The 23,068-nt window shown below is 36.4% G+C and overlaps 2 protein-coding genes across 8 annotated transcripts in view; both read left to right on the forward strand.

Moving 5' to 3' along the window:
* zap70 (zeta chain of T cell receptor associated protein kinase 70) overlaps positions 1-8,470 on the forward strand; it is a 17,567-nt gene extending 9,097 nt beyond the window's left edge. For 4 of the 6 annotated variants that reach the window (XM_077534379.1, XM_077534378.1, XM_077534382.1 and 1 more), the window contains 12 exons: positions 2,075-2,516; positions 3,139-3,299; positions 3,515-3,653; positions 3,749-3,827; positions 4,391-4,422; positions 4,548-4,587; positions 4,723-4,918; positions 5,019-5,225; positions 6,906-7,098; positions 7,564-7,704; positions 7,784-7,896; positions 7,993-8,470. In XM_077534379.1, the coding sequence (XP_077390505.1) occupies positions 2,112-2,516; positions 3,139-3,299; positions 3,515-3,653; positions 3,749-3,827; positions 4,391-4,422; positions 4,548-4,587; positions 4,723-4,918; positions 5,019-5,225; positions 6,906-7,098; positions 7,564-7,704; positions 7,784-7,896; positions 7,993-8,110 (1,824 nt within the window). In that variant the 5' untranslated portion in view covers positions 2,075-2,111 and the 3' untranslated portion in view covers positions 8,111-8,470. Of the gene's footprint in view, positions 1-1,749; positions 1,858-1,980; positions 2,517-3,138; positions 3,300-3,514; positions 3,654-3,748; positions 3,828-4,390; positions 4,423-4,547; positions 4,588-4,722; positions 4,919-5,018; positions 5,226-6,905; positions 7,099-7,563; positions 7,705-7,783; positions 7,897-7,992 lie in introns of those variants that run through there. The other 2 variants (XM_077534384.1, XM_077534383.1) reach the window with 2 other exon arrangements.
* Positions 8,471-9,024: 554 nt separating this feature from the next.
* On the forward strand, positions 9,025-15,437 carry mob3a (MOB kinase activator 3A). 2 transcript variants are annotated; one of them, XM_077535005.1, is made up of 4 exons: positions 9,025-9,267; positions 10,707-11,263; positions 13,537-13,739; positions 15,050-15,437. In XM_077535005.1, the coding sequence occupies exons 2-4, from the start codon at positions 10,846-10,848 to the stop codon at positions 15,053-15,055; spliced, it is 627 nt and encodes a 208-aa protein (XP_077391131.1). In that variant the 5' UTR covers positions 9,025-9,267; positions 10,707-10,845; the 3' UTR covers positions 15,056-15,437. The 2 variants fall into 2 exon arrangements, with proteins under 2 accessions (XP_077391131.1, XP_077391130.1); XM_077535004.1 differs by having other exon boundaries at positions 9,026-9,267; positions 15,046-15,430.
* The last annotated feature ends 7,631 nt before the right edge of the window (positions 15,438-23,068 follow it).

A 23,068-nucleotide genomic window follows, 5' to 3' on the forward strand; every position in this document is an offset into this window, starting at 1 on the left:
ATCAGACTGCTTTTCCATAAATATAATATTATATATATATATATATATATATATATATATATATATATATATATATATATATATATATATATATATATATATATATATATATATATATATATATATATATATATATATATATATATACTGTATGTCTTTTATGTTAAATATGGAAGCAGGTCATAGTTACTACAAATTGTGTCTGTGAAATTTTTCTGTATTCATGAGTTGTGAAAGGATTACATTTTTAATCAGATTAATCACATTTTAGAATTCAGATTAATCACGATCACAGGCATTTTTATCAACATTTCTTGCCCGCCAAATTTGAAGAGCACCTGTTATGTGTTCATTATTTTCACATTTAATATTATGAGGAGGTCAACATTTTTTTTTTATCCACTGCTCACGGTCATCCTCCTCTTTTTCTAATCACTTAATTACTTGCATAATTAAAAAAAAAAAAAAAAAAGACCCAGTAGTTTGACATGAACAAATATTTCGAATATCATACACAAACATTGATTAAATGCTTTACTTTCATGCATGTAGTTGTGTTTATTTCTCAAACACAACCTGTGCTCCCTTTAACGTAGCCATCCGCTGTCAAGATAAAGGATAATCTGTGGTCAAAATTAATAGTGTTCAATCTGCATAAATACATGATTAATGCGATAATTTTTTTGTGCTTAATTAATTAGCACTAGGGGTGGGAAGATACGGGTAAACCACGATTCGATACTGTGACAATATTTGGCTCACGATATCAATAATATCACGATACACGATATCTATGATTTTTTATATATTGTCAAAAAAAATTTTAGCAATATATCACGATATGTGACTGAAAAAGCCAACAAATGCCCATAAAAAGGAAAATGTCTAATTATGCATTTATTCAATGCCAACACTTTGTACAATGTACGAAATTCTGCATAGTGCCTCATTGCTTCTGAGCCTTTTAACTGTAAACATTGTAAAGTGAGACAAATTAAAGTGCAATAACATTTGTAACATAACACTGCACAACTGAACACATTACATCGATATCTACCGTCAGTGTATCGATAATTTATTGCAACAGAGAGCGCAAAAATATATTGCGATATCGATTTTTTTTCTCCCACCCCTAGTTAGCACTTAACATTGACAGAACAAACAATTTTATTTTTTGGTTTCACACGATCTTTGTTGTCCAAAAATGCTCTTGTATTATCATATCAAAACTTGTGCCTCCAAAATAAGCACTTTTCAGAAGACCCCAAATATGGCAAGTTTGTTCAACCATTAACATTGCATCATCAAAGAGAGCAAGCCATTTTTAACACTTGTGATTGGTAAATTATTTATTTAAAAAAATAAATAACATCCACACTTGTAGACTGTCACTTATGAGGTTTCAGAACTCCAGCGATATGCTCTTGTCCTTTATGGATAGGCTATGCACCAGAAATGTTATAGCTAGCTGTGGAGAATGACACTGTGTCTCTGAGTAATAAAGTATAGTTATACGCTTCTGGTTGAACACAAATGTCTATGTTTTTTCATCAAAAAGCACCTGCTCAACTGAAGAATTGAAATGTTAGCGAAAGGAGGCTGTGAGAGTGGACCACAACTTCCTGTTGTGGCTCTTGTCATGAGTTATAGTCGCAGTCTTGCAGCGTAGGTGTTTTCTTATCAACTATCACGTCAAGTCACAAAGTGCCTCGACTCTTTGTCTTTTTGTTACAGTGACATTCCCGGAAAAAAGCTCTGCTAATTTGAATGTTTTAACCTAATGTTGGTTGAGCCATGGGAGGTTCTCATTTAGTGTCTCAGACTAAATTAATATCTACTTTGCTTGAAAAGCCAAAGGTAATATTTTCAGCTCAACTCCCAAATATATGATTGTGTTTCACTATAATGAGGCTACTTCAGTAATATTTGTGAGCAAAAAAAAAAAAAACGAAAAAAGAAAAAAAAAAGTCAGTACTGTAGTGTATGCATATGTTTTAATTGTGTGTAAAAAGTACCTCACATTTTGTCACAAACAGACTCCTGCTATTTATAACCAACATATTCCTGATTCCAGCGCTCCAAAGACCAATTGAGCTCTCTGAACTTTCACCATGTCCACTGACCCTGCAGCGGAACTGCCTTTCTTCTACGGCAGCATCAGTCGCTCGGAAGCTGAGCAGCATTTAAAACTGGCCGGAATGGCCGACGGCCTCTTCTTGCTACGGCAGTGTCTGCGGAGTCTGGGTGGATACGTCCTGTCTGTCGTGTGCAACTTGGAGTTCCACCATTACCCCATAGAGAAACAGCTGAATGACACTTACTGTATCACAGGAGGCAGAGCCCACTGCGGGCCTGCTGAGCTCTGTGAGTTTTACAGCAAGGACGCTGATGGGCTGGTGTGTACACTGAAGAAGCCTTGCTTACGTTCCCCGGACACAGCGATCCGGCCGAGTGTGTTTGACAGCCTGAAGGAAAACATGCTGAGGGAATATGTGAGGCAGACCTGGAACCTTGAGGTTGGTTTCTACTGACAGATGTACACTATCTAATGATCACATGTCTGTTTCTTATCACTATAATTATGTATAATCCCTCTACATTTGCAATTGGCCTCCATGAATTTTGCCATAAATCTGCTGATTTAGCTATGGCCTTGGCTAATAAAGGTTTTGTTGCCATCTTGTGGCATACAAAGAAATTGCAAACATTTTTGTTTGGCTTTTTGCAGATTTTTGCTTGTTACTGCATGTATTTTGTTTGCTGTGTTCAGTGGTGTCAACTTTCAGGTAACCGTATTAATTTGAGATTGGCTCAAATAGGAATCTTGCTTTTTGAACATTTTAGCTTTGTGTAGAAAGCAGCACTATATAAGCTCTGTCCATTTACCATTTACATTAGCACAAAATAATAAATGTATTTGGCAATTAATATCCATCTATTTAAACTAGTGGGGCTGCAGAGAACATATTGTCAAGAAATGTTTAAGGTTGACTTCCCCTTTAAATTAAAAGTGGGTTTTTAAAATGAATGAACGTTGAAAAATCCAAAATTTCTACACACTGTCCCTTTAATGAACTAACAAAATGAGCGTAGATTAGATGTTTTTGTCTATTGGAGTCTGCTTTTTTCCCCACTTAGGGTGAAGCCATGGAGCAGGCCGTCATCAGTCAAGCTCCCCAACTGGAAAAGCTGATCGCCACTATGGCCCACGAGAAGATGTCATGGTACCATGGCAAAATCCCCCGACGAGAATGTGAGAGACTGCTTTATTGTGGTACACAACCAGATGGCAAGTTTCTGTAAGTATAGCTCAGGGTGGTGCACAAGGTCTTTATGGTTTGTCTGAAGCAACATTCCTTCATCTTTTGTTTTTTGTATACACACATATATATATATATATATATATATATATATATATATATATATATATATATATATATATATATATATATATATATATATATATATATATATATATATATATATATATATATATATATGTATTATGTTTTAGGGTTCGTGACAGAGAAGAGTCTGGTACTTTTGCACTCTCTGTAATGTATGGAAGATCCGTTTATCATTATCAGATCCTCCAAGACAAGTCAGGAAAATATTCCATGCCAGAGGGATTGAAGTTTGACACTATTTGGCAGGTACATACTGTACATGCCTTTAAACATTTGTAGTTTGTCATACATGTTCATTTTCAGTTATAATTTTAGAATCATGTTGTATTTATTTTTACCAGCTGGTAGAATTCCTGAAGATAAAACCTGACGGAATGGTGACAATTCTGGGCGAAGCATGTGTCAACAGAGCTGCTGGAAGTATTGAACATGTTTCTATCTCTTTTTATGTAAATTCATTTGAATGCAAGTATTTCTTTTTTTTAATGTACTGCACTATAACTGGTATAAATGGTCAAAAACACACAATTAAACGGAAACCCAATCACCTACTCATTAGCCTACCTGAGCAACTGTGATGTCACGTTCAAGAAGTGGCAAAATGGCCGCCACTGAGATGGACACAAAAACGACTGGACTCTGCCACTTAAATCATATTCCACAAACGCAGTATTAATCAGTATACTGTGTTTGGACCTGGTGATAGAACATGTTATTGTAAAATAAATAAATAAACGTTTGGGGGTTGACTTCATCATTAATAGTTAAAATCGAGATGTTGAAGAAGTACCTGAAGATACAGTACTTGATTGATCACACAAAGCAACAATTTGTGTTGTGATGTTTACATTCAGTCAAAAGGGCTCCACTTTGTGTAGACATAAATTTTGTATGCTTTAGTTTAATCCACTGTGCAGAACACTAATTTCTTTGTCCCCTCCCCAATCCCTGTTTTGTTTTTACATATAAAATGGTTTCCAAAGAAATATCAGAGCTACCTAGCCTCCCTGCAACAGTGAGTATGAGTTCATGATTAAGACTTTAATTCCTCCTATTATGACCAACTTAATGAGATGTTCTGTTCCGTCTGACGCATACAGTTAAAGTACATACTAACTGTCGATACTGTCAAACTTGCAGAGGCGAACAGGCCCAAATAGCTACACACCACCACCACGAGGTCAGTTGCCTACATTGCAATATGATCTTCTTTCTCAATAACTTATGTGATAAGAAGTGAAAAAGAAATGTAAAATATTTTCATGAGTGCATCAAGAGTTATTACATTCAAATGTGTATGTTTCTTGCTTGATAGCTGTGACTGCAAAGGCCGTCACACCCGTGCCTGCCGATAATGCTCTACCAATGGATTGCATTGGCTTTAACCCTTATCACAACCCCAATGACATTAAAAAGTTTAACATTCAGAGGAATCAGCTTTTCATCGATGAGGTGGAGCTCGGCAGTGGAAACTTTGGTTGCGTCAAGAAGGGTGTCCTTGATACAGACAAGTGAGAAAACTTTTGATAAATTGGAAACAAAGTTAAGAATATAAACTTATTTAATGGAGAGATGTTGATGCCAAATCATTCTTTTTGTCATTTCTATTAGGGGCCAATTAGATGTTGCCATCAAAGTGCTGAAGAGTGACAATGAGAAGCTAATGAAGGAGGAGATGATGAGGGAGGCAGAGATCATGCACCAGCTGAGTAATCCCTTCATTGTCCGGATGCTGGGGTTGTGCAACGCTGAGAGTCTGATGCTGGTCATGGAGATGGCTTCCTCTGGACCTCTCAACAAGTTCCTATCCTCTAATAAGTATGTTTGAGTTCATATAGACCAGTGGGGCTCAACTTTTTTTGCATCACGGGTTAGTTCATAAATTTACATACTTTTCATAGACCGGAAACCAGTGGCCAGGGAGCTATAAAAACATCGCCATTATTATTATGACTTTGTGTTGTTTTTAAATTGCCAGCTATAAAGTATGTGTAATGAAAAATATGGGAACTAGAAAGTACTTGAACATTTTTATTAACGTATTAATAGGCCTGGGTGATATATCGATTTTTTTTTTAATTAATTCAAATCATTTGTTGTGGACGATTTAAACTTTAATTAATTCGAGTTTCCCCAAACCCACCTTTTTCTTCTTTTTTTAAAAATAAATATTGAGTTAGTGAATTGTTTAAAGCATTTCAATTGTTATCCTCACAAGAATTATAAATTTTGTACATCCATATGATCAATTAAGCCACAGTCATTATGAATGAAATATTTTATTGAATGCATTTTTATAACTTTCAAAAAGTATTTTATTTAAGGCAGACATTTTACACTTTAATTTCAAAAGGGAAGTTTTTATTTGTTGTTTTATAAACTAAAAGCAAATACATTATTACTTTGAGTTATGCTATTTTTACCTGTTTTCTTCAAATAAATAAATAAAATAAATCTAGAAAAAAAATCGTAAATCGATTTTTTTGTGAAAAAATCGGAGATTTTATTTTTAGGCAAAATCGCCCAGTATTAAGTTCATTTTTAACACAATATAATGAAAGATGATGAACTGAGAATATTATAAAATTACATGATAATTATAAAATTATTAAATTATCTAATTTTATACTAATACAATAATAATAATAATAATAATAATAAAAATATATTTGATAATTAACAATTAATATATTTTATTATATTTTTACTCTTTTTTTTTTTTTTTTTTTTTTTACTTTTACCTTACTCCATCGCTTACTCAATTCTGCGCTCCTTACTCCATTTCTTCACTTCCTGATACTACTTTATTTTTGTTCTTCCACGTATTTCCCGTCTATTTCTCCATTTCTCGATGTATTCAAACCATAACTTCAACATGTTCAACTAATTCCAGGCTGCTGTATATTATTCTATGTCTTTCAACATCATTCCAAAGTAATTACATGCTGCTTCATTCAGCCTCACGTGCAATTTCTGCATAAATTGCATTCTCTAGTTAATTCAATAAAATAACTATAGAATATTTTTTACTCAGTACAACAAAGAACAGGTTGAGGCATAACACAGTGAGGTACTAGAATTGTAATGTACCCATCAGGAATAATGACTGTGCCTTAAAATGTAAACATGATCATTTATAAGCTATATTGTGTTAATGTTATTGCTAATTGCACATGTGCATGTTCAAAAAATGTGATGACTGATTGCTGCTTAGATCTATCTATCTATCTATCTATCTATCTATCTATCTATCTATCTATCTATCTATCTATCTATCTATCTATCTATCTATCTATCTATCTATCTATCTATCTATCTATCTATCTATCTATCTATCTATCTATCTATCTATCTATCTATCTATCTATCTATCTATCTATCTATCTATCTATCTATCTATCTATCTATCTATCTATCCATCCATCCATCCATCCATCCATCTATCTATCTATCTAAACAAAACACAACCCTCTAATTCTAATGTCACAATCACTACAGGGATACAGTATCAGTGGAGGACATTGTCAACCTGATGCACCAGGTGTCGATGGGAATGAAATATCTGGAAGAGAAAAACTTTGTGCACAGGGACTTAGCAGCTCGAAATGTCCTACTGGTCAACCGACAGTTTGCCAAAATCAGTGACTTTGGGCTGTCCAAGGCCCTGGGAGCAGACAGCGAGTACTACAAGGTACAGACGTCCAATTGTTTCGAGGAATTTTAACCCCACCCATAGGTTATCACCATAAGGCGTTATCTTCATAGGGTAAATACTAAACTTGTTTCCTTTTGACCTTATTTACTGACCCTCATCTGAAAGGAATGTGAGAATCACGTGAATGAATCACTGAATGAGAGGAAGTACAGTAATATTTAATAAGACTTGGGATTTTCTTTGAGAAATAAGAATTTTGCAAATATATGTTTTATTATTTATTATATTTGATTGTAATCCATGAAGGGAACAATTATTTGACTCTCTTGACAAAGGGCATTTCAACAATAGGTAGACTAGCATATCCCCAGCAACTAGTTGACATTTTTCGTTCGCACAGAAACGCAAACCGTGTCCCTCCAGTTCCAAAGCCCAGGTCATTACCAATGAGCTATTGGCAAGCCAATAAACAGTAATTTTGGCGTATGAAACCCCGAACAGGCCCGTTCCTCAGGACCTTGGCCGCTGAAGTGGTATGCTCCTGAATGTATTAACTTCCGCAAATTCTCCAGTAAAAGTGACGTGTGGAGTTTTGGCATCACCATGTGGGAAGCCTTCTCGTATGGCGGAAAACCTTACAAGGTACCGTATATGCAGCAGTGGCACATGATAGCAACACCGAATCATACAATTGTGGTGTGTTCTGTTCTAATCGGTCCAGAAAATGAAACAAGTGGAGGTGAACAGCTTCATTGAAAGTGAGAAACGCTTGGCATGTCCAGCCAAGTGTCCAGATCGAATGTATGCGGTGATGCAAGAATGCTGGAGATACAAGTAAGAAAATCACATGAAAAAATATTATGTTGTGTTTTGTTTTTTAAATTTTAAATCATCGCAGTATGTTTTGGGTGCTTCCTTTTTTCTCACCAGACATGAGGAGCGTCCTGACTTCAAAAATGTGGAAGAGACCATGAGATCTTACCATTATTCCTTATCGAAAAAGGTTATGTCAGTGGGCGGTGCCACTGCTGCAGAACCTAACAAGTAACCGTAAAAACAAAGCACATTCTGTCCCGTGGCTACACAATGCATCCATTCATCTGATCATTAAACAAGCAAAACAAAGAGCTATTTATGAGCCGTGCACACTGACAGGCCTTAACTCTGGCAGTGATACAGCTAAACAGACCTTGGTGGCGATAATTAAGCATTTGCAACGTGAGTGTCAGCTACGTGCTGGCTATTCTACAGGAGCATCTTGTCTGTTTGAATGTATCTTTTCATTCATGTTTAAACTGTTGCTGCCCCCCCCTCTCACATTATAGAAATGCTGTTTCTGGCATTTCTTTTTTTTAAATTGAATGAATAAATGTTATTCGTCTTCAAATAATAAAGATTTCATAAACTACTGAGTGATGTGTGTGGGATATTACAGAAACAAACTGTTTGACTGAGTCAAAAGCAGGGTGCAAAAATTAATTTGCAGCCAGTTGAATATTTACCCACATGCAAAACATTTGTCAAGGAAGGGTAAAATTTGGGTCACACTTCTACAAATACAACATGACTACCTTCAGTACTTGTTTTCCAGCTGGACTAGTTATTCTAATGTAACCTTTGTTGAACTGATAAGCAAGTTTATCTTACGGAATTTTACATATTTATTCACAAATTCGCCTGAATAAACAAATATTGATAGGCTTATGTAAACTCTCAATGAAACACAACTCTAAACTAAAGCAAATCTAGTTAGTTCAAGGAGTATGCTTATTGTATAGTTTACATGTTTATTTGTTTTGTTTTGTTTTGTTTTGTTTTGTTTTGTTTTGTTTTGTTTTGTTTTGTTTTGTTTTGTTTTTATCTTGCGTTTGCGTCTGTTACTTTTTTTGTTGAGGCAGTCAGGCAATGTAAAAGTTTAAAAACTATTACTTTGAATGTCAATACCGGAAGTTGAAAGAACCTTAACTGTAACTTCTTGACGTTACTTTTCATTTGAAAGGGACTAGGGAGGAGTCTAACGCTAGCTGGCTGCTGTCATTTACTAAAGTGTAATGTTTGTGGAATTTACAGTAAATTTGAAGCATGAATGGCACTACGCGTATGCGTTTTAATATTTGTACGTTATCGATATAACGGTGGCAATAGATTGCTGGCAACTTTGGACAAAATATCGAAGGAAATTGGCGGAACAGGAAGGCGGAACAAGTAAGTTCAGAAAAGTGGCTTTCCACTGCGATTTCGTCATCGTCTGATCTGCTCTTTGAATTACCGACTATTTTCTTTCGAATCTATGCACAGTATGATACGTACTCGGTTAAAAGTAACATTTTGTCAAAATGTTACAATTTGGCAGGTAGTTTCGAAGCAACAAGTCGAACCGCGTTAGCTAGCCTTTGAACAAAGTTGGTACAGTCGTCATGTGCCTCACTGTTTAATCTCCTGCTTTCATGTCGGGAACATTCATGGAAATTTTCTGACTCCATATTCAATAAACAGCATTTACCAAACGGGAAGATTGGATTATGTTCCCGTTAAATCGTCGAGAGGCGGTTTATTTGGTTTTATTGTCATTCCGAGCATTCTTTAGTTTCACGGCAGGATTAGTGCTTGAAATAGGAAATGAGTCATTGTGTTCAACGTAAAAGCAAGCTTCCCTTTTAATATGAAACTTTTTACTTTGAAAGACCGGTGAAAACGTTTATTCACATGTTTCCCCCACCCCCAGACGTGTTTTTAAACTATGATGTTGCGGCTTTATTTATTTATTTTTATTCCCAGATTAAAACATTTTGCATGCAAGATTAGGCCTGTCAGTGTCAAAAGTGGGACACAGATGCTGATGTTGTGTAATCTACACTAGTTTATCCCAACCTTGACTGAGACAAAGCATGTATTTGACATTAGAAAAATATCAAAGGCACAGCACACAACCCAACATAAATTTCACAAAAAGTATGAAGTATGAAATAAACAGTAACAAAGAATAAACACAATTGTGCACTACACTAGTGGTGTGTGTTGGTTCTAATTGTTTTTATGAGTAGCACCTTGAAAAAAAAAATACTTAACTCTCCCGAGTACCACAATCGTGATTAAAAATTAAAAATACATAAAAAGTAGACTATATATAGTAGGACTAAGTGTTCAAAAACGATAAAGTGGTTTTAGTCCTAAAAGGTGTATTTCATGCTAAACCCCACAAACATCATGCATGTTTGAAAACTGACTGCATTTAAATATAGTACTATTCAAAAGTATTGGAATGATAAGGTAAATTCCTTTGTTCTTGTAGACTGAAGACATTTGGATTTCAGATTTAATAATAAACTTAAATGTTAATCAGTCTGGTACTTACTAGGGTAAATAAAAACAAAAATGAACATAAATAAATGTCAAAGAAGAACAATCATTTGTGAAAGACAATGTCCAAATGCTTTGTGCTCAAACATGCTTGATTAGTCTTGCTTTATTTCCATACTATCAGTTGATAATAGATTTTTTTTTTTTTAGTTTTTTTTTTTTAACTGTTAATTTTTTCTATTTTATATTGTATTGAATGTAGTGATTCTTTTGTGTAGCACTCCGCTGATCTACAATAGCTTGGCTAACCAACCATCCTTTCTTTCACTTTCCTCTCATGACAGAACATAAACAAGCACCCCCAAAACAGCCTTTAATTAAGTGCAGTTGGCATACACCATCTTTTGCCTGCTTCAAGTATAACAGTACCTAATTCACTCCACGTGCTGAAAACTAATCTCCCAGAGATCTCAGTGCGCAACCATGTCCATGGCCCTGAAACAAGTTTTTAACAAAGACAGGACATTCCGGCCCAAGCGCAAGTTTGAGCCTGGCACGCAACGCTTTGAGCTTCACAAGAAGGCGCAGGCCTCTCTCAACGCCGGCTTGGACCTGAAGCAGGCCGTGCAGCTCCCGCACGGGGAGGACCTCAACGACTGGGTGGCCGTCCACGTCGTCGACTTCTTCAACCGCATCAACCTCATCTACGGCACCATCAGTGACTCCTGCACCGACCAGACCTGCCCCGTGATGTCTGGCGGGCCCAAGTACGAATATCGCTGGCAGGATGAGCACAAGTACAAGAGGCCCACTGCGCTTTCGGCCCCCAAGTATATGAGCCTGCTCATGGACTGGATCGAGGTACAGATCAACAATGAAAACATCTTCCCTACTAATGTCGGTAAGTGTTGAAACAAGTTGCAGATGGTCTTAAATGTCCAGAACCACACTGTAACCCAACTCGTATGCTACTTTAAACAAAATTTTTAGAAATGAATCACATAAAAGTAGGGATGTTCGATACTTCTTTTCAGACCAATACCAATACCAGTACGAGTACTCAGCTCTTGAGTAATCACCGATGCCAAGTACTGATACCACTGATACTTTTCATACATAAAATAACCCCCCAAAATGACAGATTATTTTAAAGTAAGTTCTATATATATATATATCCCAATATAGAATTTGTATGACATTAATGGCAATTATCTATTCCAATTTCTTGTTCATGATCGTAAAAGGGCCACAAGACAGCTGCCGATACAGGTATCGCATGCCGTCGTGAGTACCAATACCTTGAAATAAGGTCGGGTATCTGTACTCGCTCATCCCTCGATAATCGATCTACTTGGTTGTGGCATTTCACACTTGTTGGGTGGGTTATTTGTAGGGATGTAACGATAATGGCAAGATTGTGATATTGCGATATTAAAACTGCCACAATATATCATTGTTGACATGTCACAACATTAAAAGCAGCACATCTGTTTAAAAAGTCAGGTTGAAATGATTTCCATTTGTGCAGTTCTAGCACCATCTGGTGGCTAGTTTTTTAGTACAGTTTAATTTTCACAAGGCATGTTTTGGCCCTTCTATGGTTAAAATACTCTCTTATGGTCAGATGAAGGGGAACTGAACGTACCAGAGGATGTCATTGAGTGTGAACTGAGTCAATATGTGGAGGAACTCCATATGTGTGCATTGCTGTAATGTACAAAAGCACAATATATTGATATAGATTTTTATATTTATATATATATATATATATATATATATATATATATAATATTGTGACTTTTTTGTGTCGCCGACCTACCTACAATATCGTGTGATCATTATCGTTTCGTGATGTGATGTTTGGATATTGTTACATCCCTAGTTATTTGTTAAAACAATTAAAAAGTCAATTTCCATAAAATGTCCTATTTAAGGTTAGATGCCATATTTCCAAGATGAGATTCATAATTCAGTTGAGTGCCATAAAAGCCGTATAGTATAGAATTGACTGTTGTGTTATGCTGAAAATATATTCACTTAAAAGAACTTTAGAAAAAAGAAAGATGTATTGGTAGAAATGTTGCATAAAAATATTGCTCAATAGAGATTCTAAGATGCTGACATGTACCAGTATTTGTAGTCCATTATTTTTAATGTTCAAAATAATCCAAACAAATTACATCATATCTTGTTATGGATTGCGTTCACCTTTGAGTTGCCACTTTACAGGTATAGTACTAATAGTGTGTGTTCCTATAGGTGTGATAACTAATGCCTCACTTTGAGCACAAAATCCAAATTTTTCAGTAAAAGCATAATGGCAAAAAAATGTGCAACATATTTCAGCAAAAGTGGATTATAGAAGATAAGATTGGAGAGAGATGCAGTTGTGCACTCTCGATAAGATGGATGTTTGATAACTGCAAGGCTACATTCATTGCATTGCTGCCACTGTCCTGTTGCCATGGCGTTCTCATTCTCCATTTGTGAAAAGTGAGTATTGTTGCGGCTTCGCATTTCAATCACCACAGAAACATGCAAGCAAAGGATTGGTTAAGTAGGACACATAATGTATAGCAGGCAGTTATGAGAAGGGGAAAAAAAAAAACTGCCACTCTTGCCCCATGGAAAAGATTCTTCGAGATATTGGATTGGGTGGGAGAAAAAGACGTCCTACACCTAAATGAGTCACACCGGAGCCTCCGGACTAAGACCACTAGATATCAGAATAGCTACTTCCCCACTGCTATTAGACTCCTGAGAGTATCTCCTGATCATAATTGCACTACAATAAATAAATATCTGTAAATACTGTAGAGATAGTCATATACAATTATAATTATTTAGCTGTTTATCAACATTGCATACATATTTATAGCCTGCAATAATGTGTATATACTGTTTATATCCTATTTTTAAAATATATTTATTTTTGCTAAAGCACTTCTGGATGCAAACTGCATTTCGTTGTTCTGAACTTGTGACAGTGCAATGACAATAACGTTTAATTCTATTCTATTCAGCCTTTCTGCACCAATTGTGGCCTCTTTGCTTGAGGCATGATGCAGGCTGCCTGTGTCAACAAGCACAAGCAATGTGATCTCACAAAGTGATATTTGTCATATTCTCAGCCACATGCTGTTAATTCCTATCTCCCCTTTGTCTGACCCCAAGGTACTCCATTCCCTAAAACCTTCATGCAGGTGGCTAAGAAGATTTTATCCCGCCTGTTCCGGGTGTTTGTGCATGTCTACATTCACCACTTCGACCGCGTGAGCCAGATGGGGGCCGAGGCTCATGTCAATACCTGCTACAAGCATTTCTATTACTTTGTCACAGAGTTCAACCTCACGGATCACAAAGAGCTGGAGCCTCTGGTAAGTTGAAAGGACAAGCAAGTCACATGACACCAGACTGCAAATTTGTTTATTTATACACAACTTCTCAAAAAGAAATGAACACAGCTTGCGCTGGAGGAAACAACTAGAGGCCTGTTCAAGTGATACAATGGAGTTTTTTTTTTTCTTCTCTCAAGTAGCACAATTGAGAGTCATGGCAGTGTAAGAAAGAAAAAAAACGCGCAGAATCATCAGGTCTCTTCCAAATGTGAATGGGGGAAAAAAATAAAAAATCAGTGCGAGTCATGTTATTATGAAGAGTTCATTGTGGTTGATTTATTCCGACTTTCCCTAAAAGATGTTGAAAATAATTGGTCAAAAATAAAGATTTAAGTAAATTAGCATATACATTATCTAGATCAAAATCATTAAGCGTTACATAACCATAAAATGAAGGTCTATAGAGGGCTGTTGTATTTTTGTGTATAACAGTGCTGCTTTGAGATAGGAATGACCTGACGGTAATATAATCAATTCTACTTGTTTCATAATAAGGAACAGTTTGGCAAGCATCATTCGCTGGCGTTGGGCTGAAACCTATGTCACAATTTGGTAAATTTCACTTTTTTTTTTCATATATCTATAGGCTCCTATGGGTCAGTCCGCACATGTAGCTGTTATTTTGATAAATGTACTAATAAAGTGCTGACAAACGCAACTACTCTTCTTTAAAAATGCAATGCTAATTTTGAACAATATTTTTGGAGACTCATGAAAATTGATGACTTTAAGGTATGTGGATTCCGCCCAATGCCAGCTGTTTTTTTTTTTTTTTTAATTAGTTTTAGTTATTTAATAAATGGTTAGTTTTAGTTAGTTTTAGTTTTTTGTTTAGTTTAAAACGCGTGTATGACTTGTGCGCAACATTTAAAAACCAACATGGGAGCGACGTCATCCGAAGGTGATTTTCTATTGGCTGCTGCTATATGATGTCATTTCTGTGTGACACATTTTCAAACGTCCTTATTCCGGTTAATATCAAAATAAATCAACCTAAAATCACATTTAAAACAATTCCCAAAGGCTCATGCATTAAATTAATTACCAAAGACTAAAACAAAGGACATTTTTGTTAGCATTATAGTTTGTTAGTTTTGTAAACATAAAATGTAGTTTCAGTTTTTGTCTTTTAGAAATAATTTTCGTTTTTTGTTTTATTTCGTGAATGAAATTGTTTTCTTGAATTTTAGTTTTTTCATTACTTTTAGTTACCTAAAATAACCTTGGTGTGAACATAGCCTTTCTGAGAAAATGCAGTTTAACATAGCTTTTCTGTTGTCCATAGAAAGAGATGACCTCTAGGATGTGCCACTGAGGGGGTCCAAGCTGATCTGTGGATGCACATGCCGGACAATCACATCCGTCCATCAATTTAAAAAAAAAAAAAAAAACTGCAGTCGAGATTTTAAATGACAAGTACATTCATAAAGAGTCTATTTTTGTATTTAAATACTATTTTAGCTATAGACTGTAGGTTTTAACCAAGGAGCTCAACTTGTAAGTGGAACACAGAAAACATTGTATTAGAGCAAGTATTAAGAGGTCTATGTTGTTATTTGAATTTCAGATCATTCCAGCATGCTTTCGCTTTTTCTTGTCCAAAATAAAAATAAAATAAAAAATGGTGGGGTTCGTACAGCTGTATGATCACTTTGTTACATTAAAAGTTCGTACTCCATTATAATCTGAGTGAAACTACTGGTCTTGCTTTGTTCATGTTTACTTCGAATTCTTGTGTGCATCGTTAAGACACTAAACTCACCTGCACAAAACAGATTGAACAAAATTACGCACAGTCTACCTACAATGATGAATCTTAGTTTTTAAATCGCATCACGGCTAACCAAAAGCTCACCAAACTACAGTGCATCCTGAGGGATCAAATGTCACAGGCCACTTATGTGCAGAAATGTTTCCAGATTCTCTGAATCTTTTGTTGAGGTTATGGGCAGGAGATGATGAAATTCTTGACAATTGTACATTGAGAAATATTTTTAAACCGTGAGACTATTTGCTCAGTTGACAGAGCTAAATCTCACCAATCCTTGTTCGTGAGTAGCTGGGCCTTTCAGCAATGCTGAATTTTATTTTATTTTTTAATACCCAATCATGACACCTGTTCCCAATTAACCCGTTCACCTGTGGAATGTTCCAAGCAGGTTTTTTTTTTTTTTTTTTTTTTTTTTAGCATTCAACTTTACCAGTTTTTTTTTGTTGTTTCTCCGATCCCGTTTTTTTTTTTTTGTTTGTTTGTTTTTTCAGTCTTCACAATACAGTATTTGGAAAAATAAACATCAGTTTGTACATTAAATGTACAATTAAAAATAGGTCAAACTCTTGCCCTGTGAAGGACAAATTTGACATCTTAACTGGTTAAAGAAACAGTCTAATTTCTAATAAAGTTAAGCTACATTATTTGAATGCTACTGATTTGAAGAACCTGGGCAGATTAGGTTCACATGGCAACAAATACACAGTACTGGCTGAAATCTAATCAGCCACCCCCCCAAACCCCCCAAAAATAAAAAAATATTATAATATAAATAAATAATTGTATCAACAGCTTGGAAGTCGTACAGCTAAAAATAATAATAATAATAAATGTTCCTAAATTAATTTATGGGAGTCCAGCATTTGGGGGGTTAAACGTATCATAATTCAAGCATGAGAATGTTTTGTCATGAGCAGACATCCATGCAAAAATGGAAAGAATGTTGCAATCCAATAGGATTTATACATTAAAATTACAACTAAAAATACAGTCGTGCCTGGCATTTGACTCTAACCTTATCATGTTAGGGTTATTGTAAACGTTTGGCCGCCTTCAGTCGGCAGTTTCTCAGGTGTCAGATCTGCCAGCGCATGTTGGGCATACCAAACGCCCACACGAGACTCGAGCCTCACGTGACAAAAGCCGCTGCCAAACACGAGACGAGAGCGCTTTTTAACTCCTCTCAAAGGCGACGCTAGGTGGCACCAGTCGCAGAAATGTACTTGACTGTATAGTTGTCCTGAATCTCTCTCTGGCTGTGATCCACTGACTGCAGGCAAGAAGCATGGGGTTGGGGGTTGCCTGACTCGGGTTAATGAGTCTACTCGGCGGTTTATGTAATAACCAGGGCAGTCTGTATCCACCGCGGTGCATCCGGGGAGGGCTGTTTGCTGCCTGTGAATGGGTCCGGTTTTATAGGACTCAACAACAATTATTAAGGGAACACGCTGGAGGACAACTGGATTTAGATGCGGGTGACGTCAATAATGACATGGAAGCTTGGACAAGAGCACAAGTGAAGAAATGCTGAAACGGTGACATTTTGTAGCTTTCACAATGTTGAAAACCTGATGGGATTTTTTTTGCATTCGCTTTTATGCACATTTGGAACAATATTTGTCATCCAAATATTAAATGTTCCACCCATTTGTTGAACGCAATTGTTTAGGGTGAATCTAAAATTTACCAATCCCACTACACGGGAAATTTACGACCCCTGGTGTTGTTATAGGGAAATAACGTTTTGACGCTCCACATAAATTATGTTATTGAACCACGAACAGGGTGCCATTGTCAAGCTTGATTAGTCGGGAGTCGGGACACGGGAATATAGCAAATCTATGTGATATATATGTCACAGTCATATAGAGCTTTACCTGGCCCACAAAATAAGGTAGGGAGGATCACAGAGACTTGTTATCCAATTTATAGGCCCCATGAGTGAATTATGGGCACAATGAACGGAACTAGCATTTTGTTTAGATGGTAGCTGTTGTTGAGCTCCCTTTCTATGACAGTTACAGACTAGTAACACTAGTTTTCACAGGGTTTAACAGAGAAAAGATTTCAACTAATGTAGCGGGGTAGGCATTATCACTTATCAGTACCACTCCGGGAAGGCACTGAAAAGTGCATCCCAACAAAAAATTCTCTCTTCGAACGGGTTGCCTATTCAAAATCAAAACATTGCTTTTTGTAACGACTACTCGAACAGGTTGGCTATAGACCAGGGATGTCCAAACCTTTTCATTTGAGGGCCACATACAGAAAATCAAAATGATGCAAGGGCCACGTAATGTTATGAACAGAAATTGTGTTTAGTCCTTAAAAATTGTACAAATAATTTATTTGTGCTTTTGCATATTTAGAAAAATGCTACAGTACATAAATCTATTTATTTGTATTATGGCCAGTAGGGATATAATAGTTTTGGAATTTTTTATTTTAGTTTTTATTTCGTTTTGAGTTTTGTTTTTTAAATTCAGTTAGTTTTAATTAGTTTTCGGGGTGATTCTTTTAGTTTTTACTAGTTTTAATTCTTTAATAAATCCTTAGTTTCAGTTTAGTTAGTTTCAGTCTTAGTTTTAGTTTTTTTGTTTGTTTGTTTTGTTTTTTAAATGTGTATTCCCTGTGCGTAATATTTAAAAAAACACCATGGGAGCGACGTCATCTGAAGGTGCTTTTCTATTGGCTGCTGCTAGATGACGTCATTTCTGTGTGACATACTTTCAATTGTCATTATTACGGTTTTTAATCAAAATAAATCTACTAAAAATTACATTTAAAATCATCCCCAAAGGTTCATGCATTAAATTAATTACCAAAGACTAAAAGGAAGGACGTTTGCTATAATTATAGTTAGTTGTAGTTAGTTTTGTAAACATAAATTGTAGTTTGTTAGTTTTCGTTTTTTAGATAGCATTTTCGTTTTTATTTTATTTCCTAAACGAAATTGTTCTTTGAATTTTAGTTTTAGTTTTTTTTGTTAGTTTTAGTTAAGTAAAAATAACCTTTAATGTCAACTGTGTTTTTCTATACCCTCCTTTCTTACTTTGACCATCTCCAAACATTTTTGTTTTTGTTTATTTTATTTGAACTGAGTCGAATGCCATTTTTAGCATATGTCGCGTCCACTGAAAAATAGACGGCGGGCCACAAATGGCCCCCGCGCCGTAGTTTGTACACCTCTGCTATAGCCCCTTCCAGCTGACGTCAATGCTTAGCTCCCGCAGCGTCTCCCGGAGGGCAAACATCCCATAACAAATTAATGTAAAGAGCTTGATTTTCGGCGAACGTTTTCGTTAAGAGGTGGGAAGTATGTCAAGTGTCACAAAAAACGTCCCAGGTAGGACACTACATTACTGCGAATCATTGAAACCAAACCGAATCATTTAAAACCGCTAGCTACAAGTAAAAAAGTTGCGTCGTAGTTTCACACTAGCCACCGTGCTTGCCTTTTACTCCTCACCGTCGTCCGCGGGGTTTAGAATCGCTGCCGGCAGCCGAAAGAACGCTCTCATCTTTCTTTGAGCCATTAAGCATCCTTTGGCCGCGCACAAGTTCACCAGAGCATTGGTCGCTGATTTATTAACTGACCGATTTTTTAGCTCACACTGATTGTTTTCTAATTCACTGATTGACGCGCTGCCCCTCACCGCTAGGGGCGCACTTCAGCGTGACGTCACACTGGAAGGGTCTATTGAAAATCAAAACATTTCTTTTCGTAACGACAGATTCAACTTCGGGTTGTTAATTCAACCGCCAACACATTCCTATAAGCGGTGCAAGACATTTTTAAATGCTACGGGGGCTCGTTTCGAAAAGTAAACAAAAACCGTTCAAATAAACCGCTCTTTGAAATGAAAGCCAGTGCAACAAATGTCTCTCTTCTATTTCCGGTATCTTACAGGAAGCCGCCTCCATAATTGTTTCTTCATCAGAACAGGAATAAGGTGTATACTATCACAAATATCAAATACCAGTGTGAAGTCGACGCCCACACAAATCCACACAAATAAGTTTGTAATTACCTCTTGCCTTTAGATGCCACAAGATGGTGGCAAAACACTTTTTTCCCCCTATTCGACAAAGCTATGGCCTGACTAAATGAAGCTCTTCTCCTCAGTTCTACATCTAGTCAAGTCAAGTCATCTTTATTTATACATGGATGCTTGGCCCACCAGTATTATTATTATTATTATTATTATTATTATTATTATTATTATTATTATTGTTATTATTATTAGTATCCATCCATCCATTTTCTTAACCACTTACTCCTCACAAAGGTCATGGGTATTATTATTATTATTATTATTATTATTATTATTATTATTATTATTATTATTATTATTATTATTATTATTATATTAGTATTATTATTATTATTATTATTATTATTATTGTTATTATTATTATCTGCGATTAGCTGACAACCAGTCCAGGGTGTCCCCCGCCTACTGCCCAGAGCCAGCTGAGATAGGCGCCAGCACCCCCCGCGACCGTTGTGAGGAATAAGCAGCCAAGAAAATGGAGGGATGGATGGATATTGTTATTATTATTATTATTATTATTATTATTATTATTATCAGCAGTGAATAAGAGTGACTAAATTGCCCTCAAAGAAATCCACGAATAGGCGAATTTGCTAGTGCTGAATTGCGAATAGGTTGTCAGGTACGTATGTTTTTTTTTTTTTTTTTTTTAAACAAAAAACAAAACAAAAAAAATAAGCTACAGCTGGTGGAACTTAGATGGCTCCCTGGACCCCAGTTTGCGAACCCCTGGTTTAAATAAATTTTAAAAAAAAAATTAATAATTTGAAAAAATCCAACTGATGTAACTATGCATGACAATAACATCAAGAATTCCATTGAGTTCATTGCCTGCCGCAACCTGATCCTCTCTATTCAATAGAATCCTGCATGCTTACGCATGCTACGTGCAAGATGAGCCGTGCGTGTCTGGTGCACGCCGTCCCCTCCCCCTGCCTGACGTGAGTGCACCGTTGTGTTCGTTCCGCCCCTGAATTTCGCAAGACATGAGGACAAGTGGGAAAAACTTGCGACCACCAATCAGATTCAAGTGTTCATTTCCTCTCCGAGTTGTTGTTTTGGTGGCACAGTGTCAGTATTTGCACGTAAGAGAAACGTTTGGTCGGTTTTGTGACTCAGCAATGTGGAAAATGCGCACACCCAAACGGATTCAGAGTTGTGTTTATGCCCTTCGGAAAAGAACTTCGAGGAATTTAAGGGCAGGATTCATTTGATGAAGTGTTGCTGTACACTTATGTGGTTATATAACAAAGTGAAATGCAAAGAGGAAAAAAAACAGTTTATTCCAACATATTGTTTACAAACCTGACTGAATAAAAGGATCTAGTTTATTGTCGTTGTTCACTCTGACGTGCAGGCAGGCATGGGTTGAGTTACCACTCAGTGTCATGTGAATGCAAGTGTAAACACTTTTATGTACTGTATCTATATTGTATGTGCCTCGAGATTCACTTGCAAGGTGTAGTCCTCCTTTTGCCCTCAGTCAGCTGGCTAGCTAGCTGGCTAGTCAGCTAGGTTACCTGTGACCTTGACCAGGATAAATGGTATAGAGCAAGAATGGTAGGCTACTAGTTGACATTTCCAAGTGGAACTATCTCAAGCTACATCAATTTTGGTGAGGCCTTCTTGCTCGCCAACTTTTTTCCGAGAAGTCTTGCTAGGGATTGCTTCTAAGAAAAAGCACACCTTAGAGCACTGTGACCTTCCTACTACAAGGAAGGTATGCAACTTAATTTGATACATACTGGCTGCTTTTAGCGTACTCAATCCTCATCATCTCAACCTTTGGCAGTTTTATTAGGCTCACTCGTTATGCCCTACATGTGAATGCATTTGCACATGCACATGAGGCTGTTTTGTTGCCACAATTTTATATTTAGTTCAGTACATCCATTTTTTTTTTTTGTAGGGCTTACCTTCATTGAAGTCATGGATGAGATGGAGTTCCTGTTACCTGACTTTTAATGAGTATTTCAATATGCATTTATAGGTACAGTACGTGGAAATAAGCCGGAGTACCTGCAGAAAACAGCACAAGCTTGTGGAGAATATGCAAACTCCATATCGAAAGGCTGTAGCCAGGATTTGATTCTCATAACACATACCTACGATGCAGACATGCTACCCACTGCTCAATTTAGTATGTCTAGTTTATAAAGAAAAAAATTCAAAATGTTTTTATCATATATGAGAGGAGTGAGAATACATTTTTCATTTCAACTTTCTGCTTGTTTACCAAATACGGTTTCATGCCATGTCCGAGATAGCTCCAACACGCTGTTAAAACTGAGACGTTACATTCAGTGAACTAGTCAACCAAAAGGAAACATTCTGGTTGTCTAGAAATGATTGATGCACACGTACACACACAACCACCTTCACTTCTCCAAATTGGAACCCGGATTGTTTCTGTGAAGCTAACTGTGTGTTAGTACAGTGAGATAGTGGGGCCACGTGTGTGCGTGTTAATATTTTGGTGCTGCTAACCGCCAATAGGATATATGGAAAACAACAACAGGGACACATGGCAAATTACAAGCAATGCCCTCGGAGTTGACAGCAAGACCAAGATCCTCTGAGTGCCATTAGAGGCGATGTTGTTGTCACCTGAAGCTATTTATGATGGCCCATCCTGCTTTCTTTTGACCTGTAGTAACGCTAACACCCCACCCCGTGCGTCGCTGTGTGATCTTGTGTCTCTTTGAAAACATTCAACCACATACAACATGTGCTGCCAGATAGAGAAGGAGGGACAGTTGGCCATATGCTTGCGTAATGTTTGCTACCAAACGGGTGGATGGTGGAGGGGTGGAAGCTGAAACAGGGAGGAGAGGCAGGAAGCCTCCAGTCACAAGACAGCAAACTAATGAAAACAAACCTTACATAGATTCAGCTGAGACTCCCTTGATAAACAATACACAGAACAAAAGTTCATATAAAGGACATGATGTTTTTATAGAACATGCATAAAAAATATCTAGGTCAAAATAATCCTTACATACAATATATATATTAGGGGTGTCAAAATTTGTGTGTTAATTTTGAGGTAATTTAAGGTTCCTTTAACACCACTATATATATTTTTTTACGAGCGATTAATGACCACCCCTTACTTGGGAAGCCAGTACTGCTTGTACTGGGGGAATTTCAGTCGCAACTCAGCAGACACGTCCGCGTCAAAATTTAGCAGTTTTACAATTTTAAAAATGTGCAGAATTTCACAAATGACTTTGTGTTAAAGATTAAATGGCTCTTAACATGAAAAGAAAAATGAATTAAGCTGTCATTACTGTCTTAGAAATGCAATTATGCCATCTAGTGGCAGAAAAATGACCTCTACACAAATCAATATCACACACGTTTTTTACTGTACAGTACATCTTGATTTTAACTCAATTTTATGAATAATTATATTACTGTATCAATGACTAAATGATGCAGCCTTATTTCTATTAGTTTAACATTTGTTTCCACTTTTATGT

This window comes from Festucalex cinctus, chromosome 10 (genome assembly GCF_051991245.1).
Source record: "Festucalex cinctus isolate MCC-2025b chromosome 10, RoL_Fcin_1.0, whole genome shotgun sequence".
Classification (NCBI taxonomy): Eukaryota; Metazoa; Chordata; class Actinopteri; order Syngnathiformes; family Syngnathidae; genus Festucalex; species Festucalex cinctus.

Bases quoted from the DNA above. Each gene is read 5' to 3' on its own strand.
- mob3a (XM_077535004.1), top strand. From the start codon at position 10,846: ATGTCCATGGCCCTGAAACAAGTTTTTAACAAAGACAGGACATTCCGG. The intron at 11,264-13,536 runs GTAAGTGTTGAA...TCTGACCCCAAG, and splicing joins CATCTTCCCTACTAATGTCG to GTACTCCATTCCCTAAAACC. The intron at 13,740-15,045 runs GTAAGTTGAAAG...TGTTGTCCATAG, and splicing joins ACAAAGAGCTGGAGCCTCTG to AAAGAGATGACCTCTAGGAT.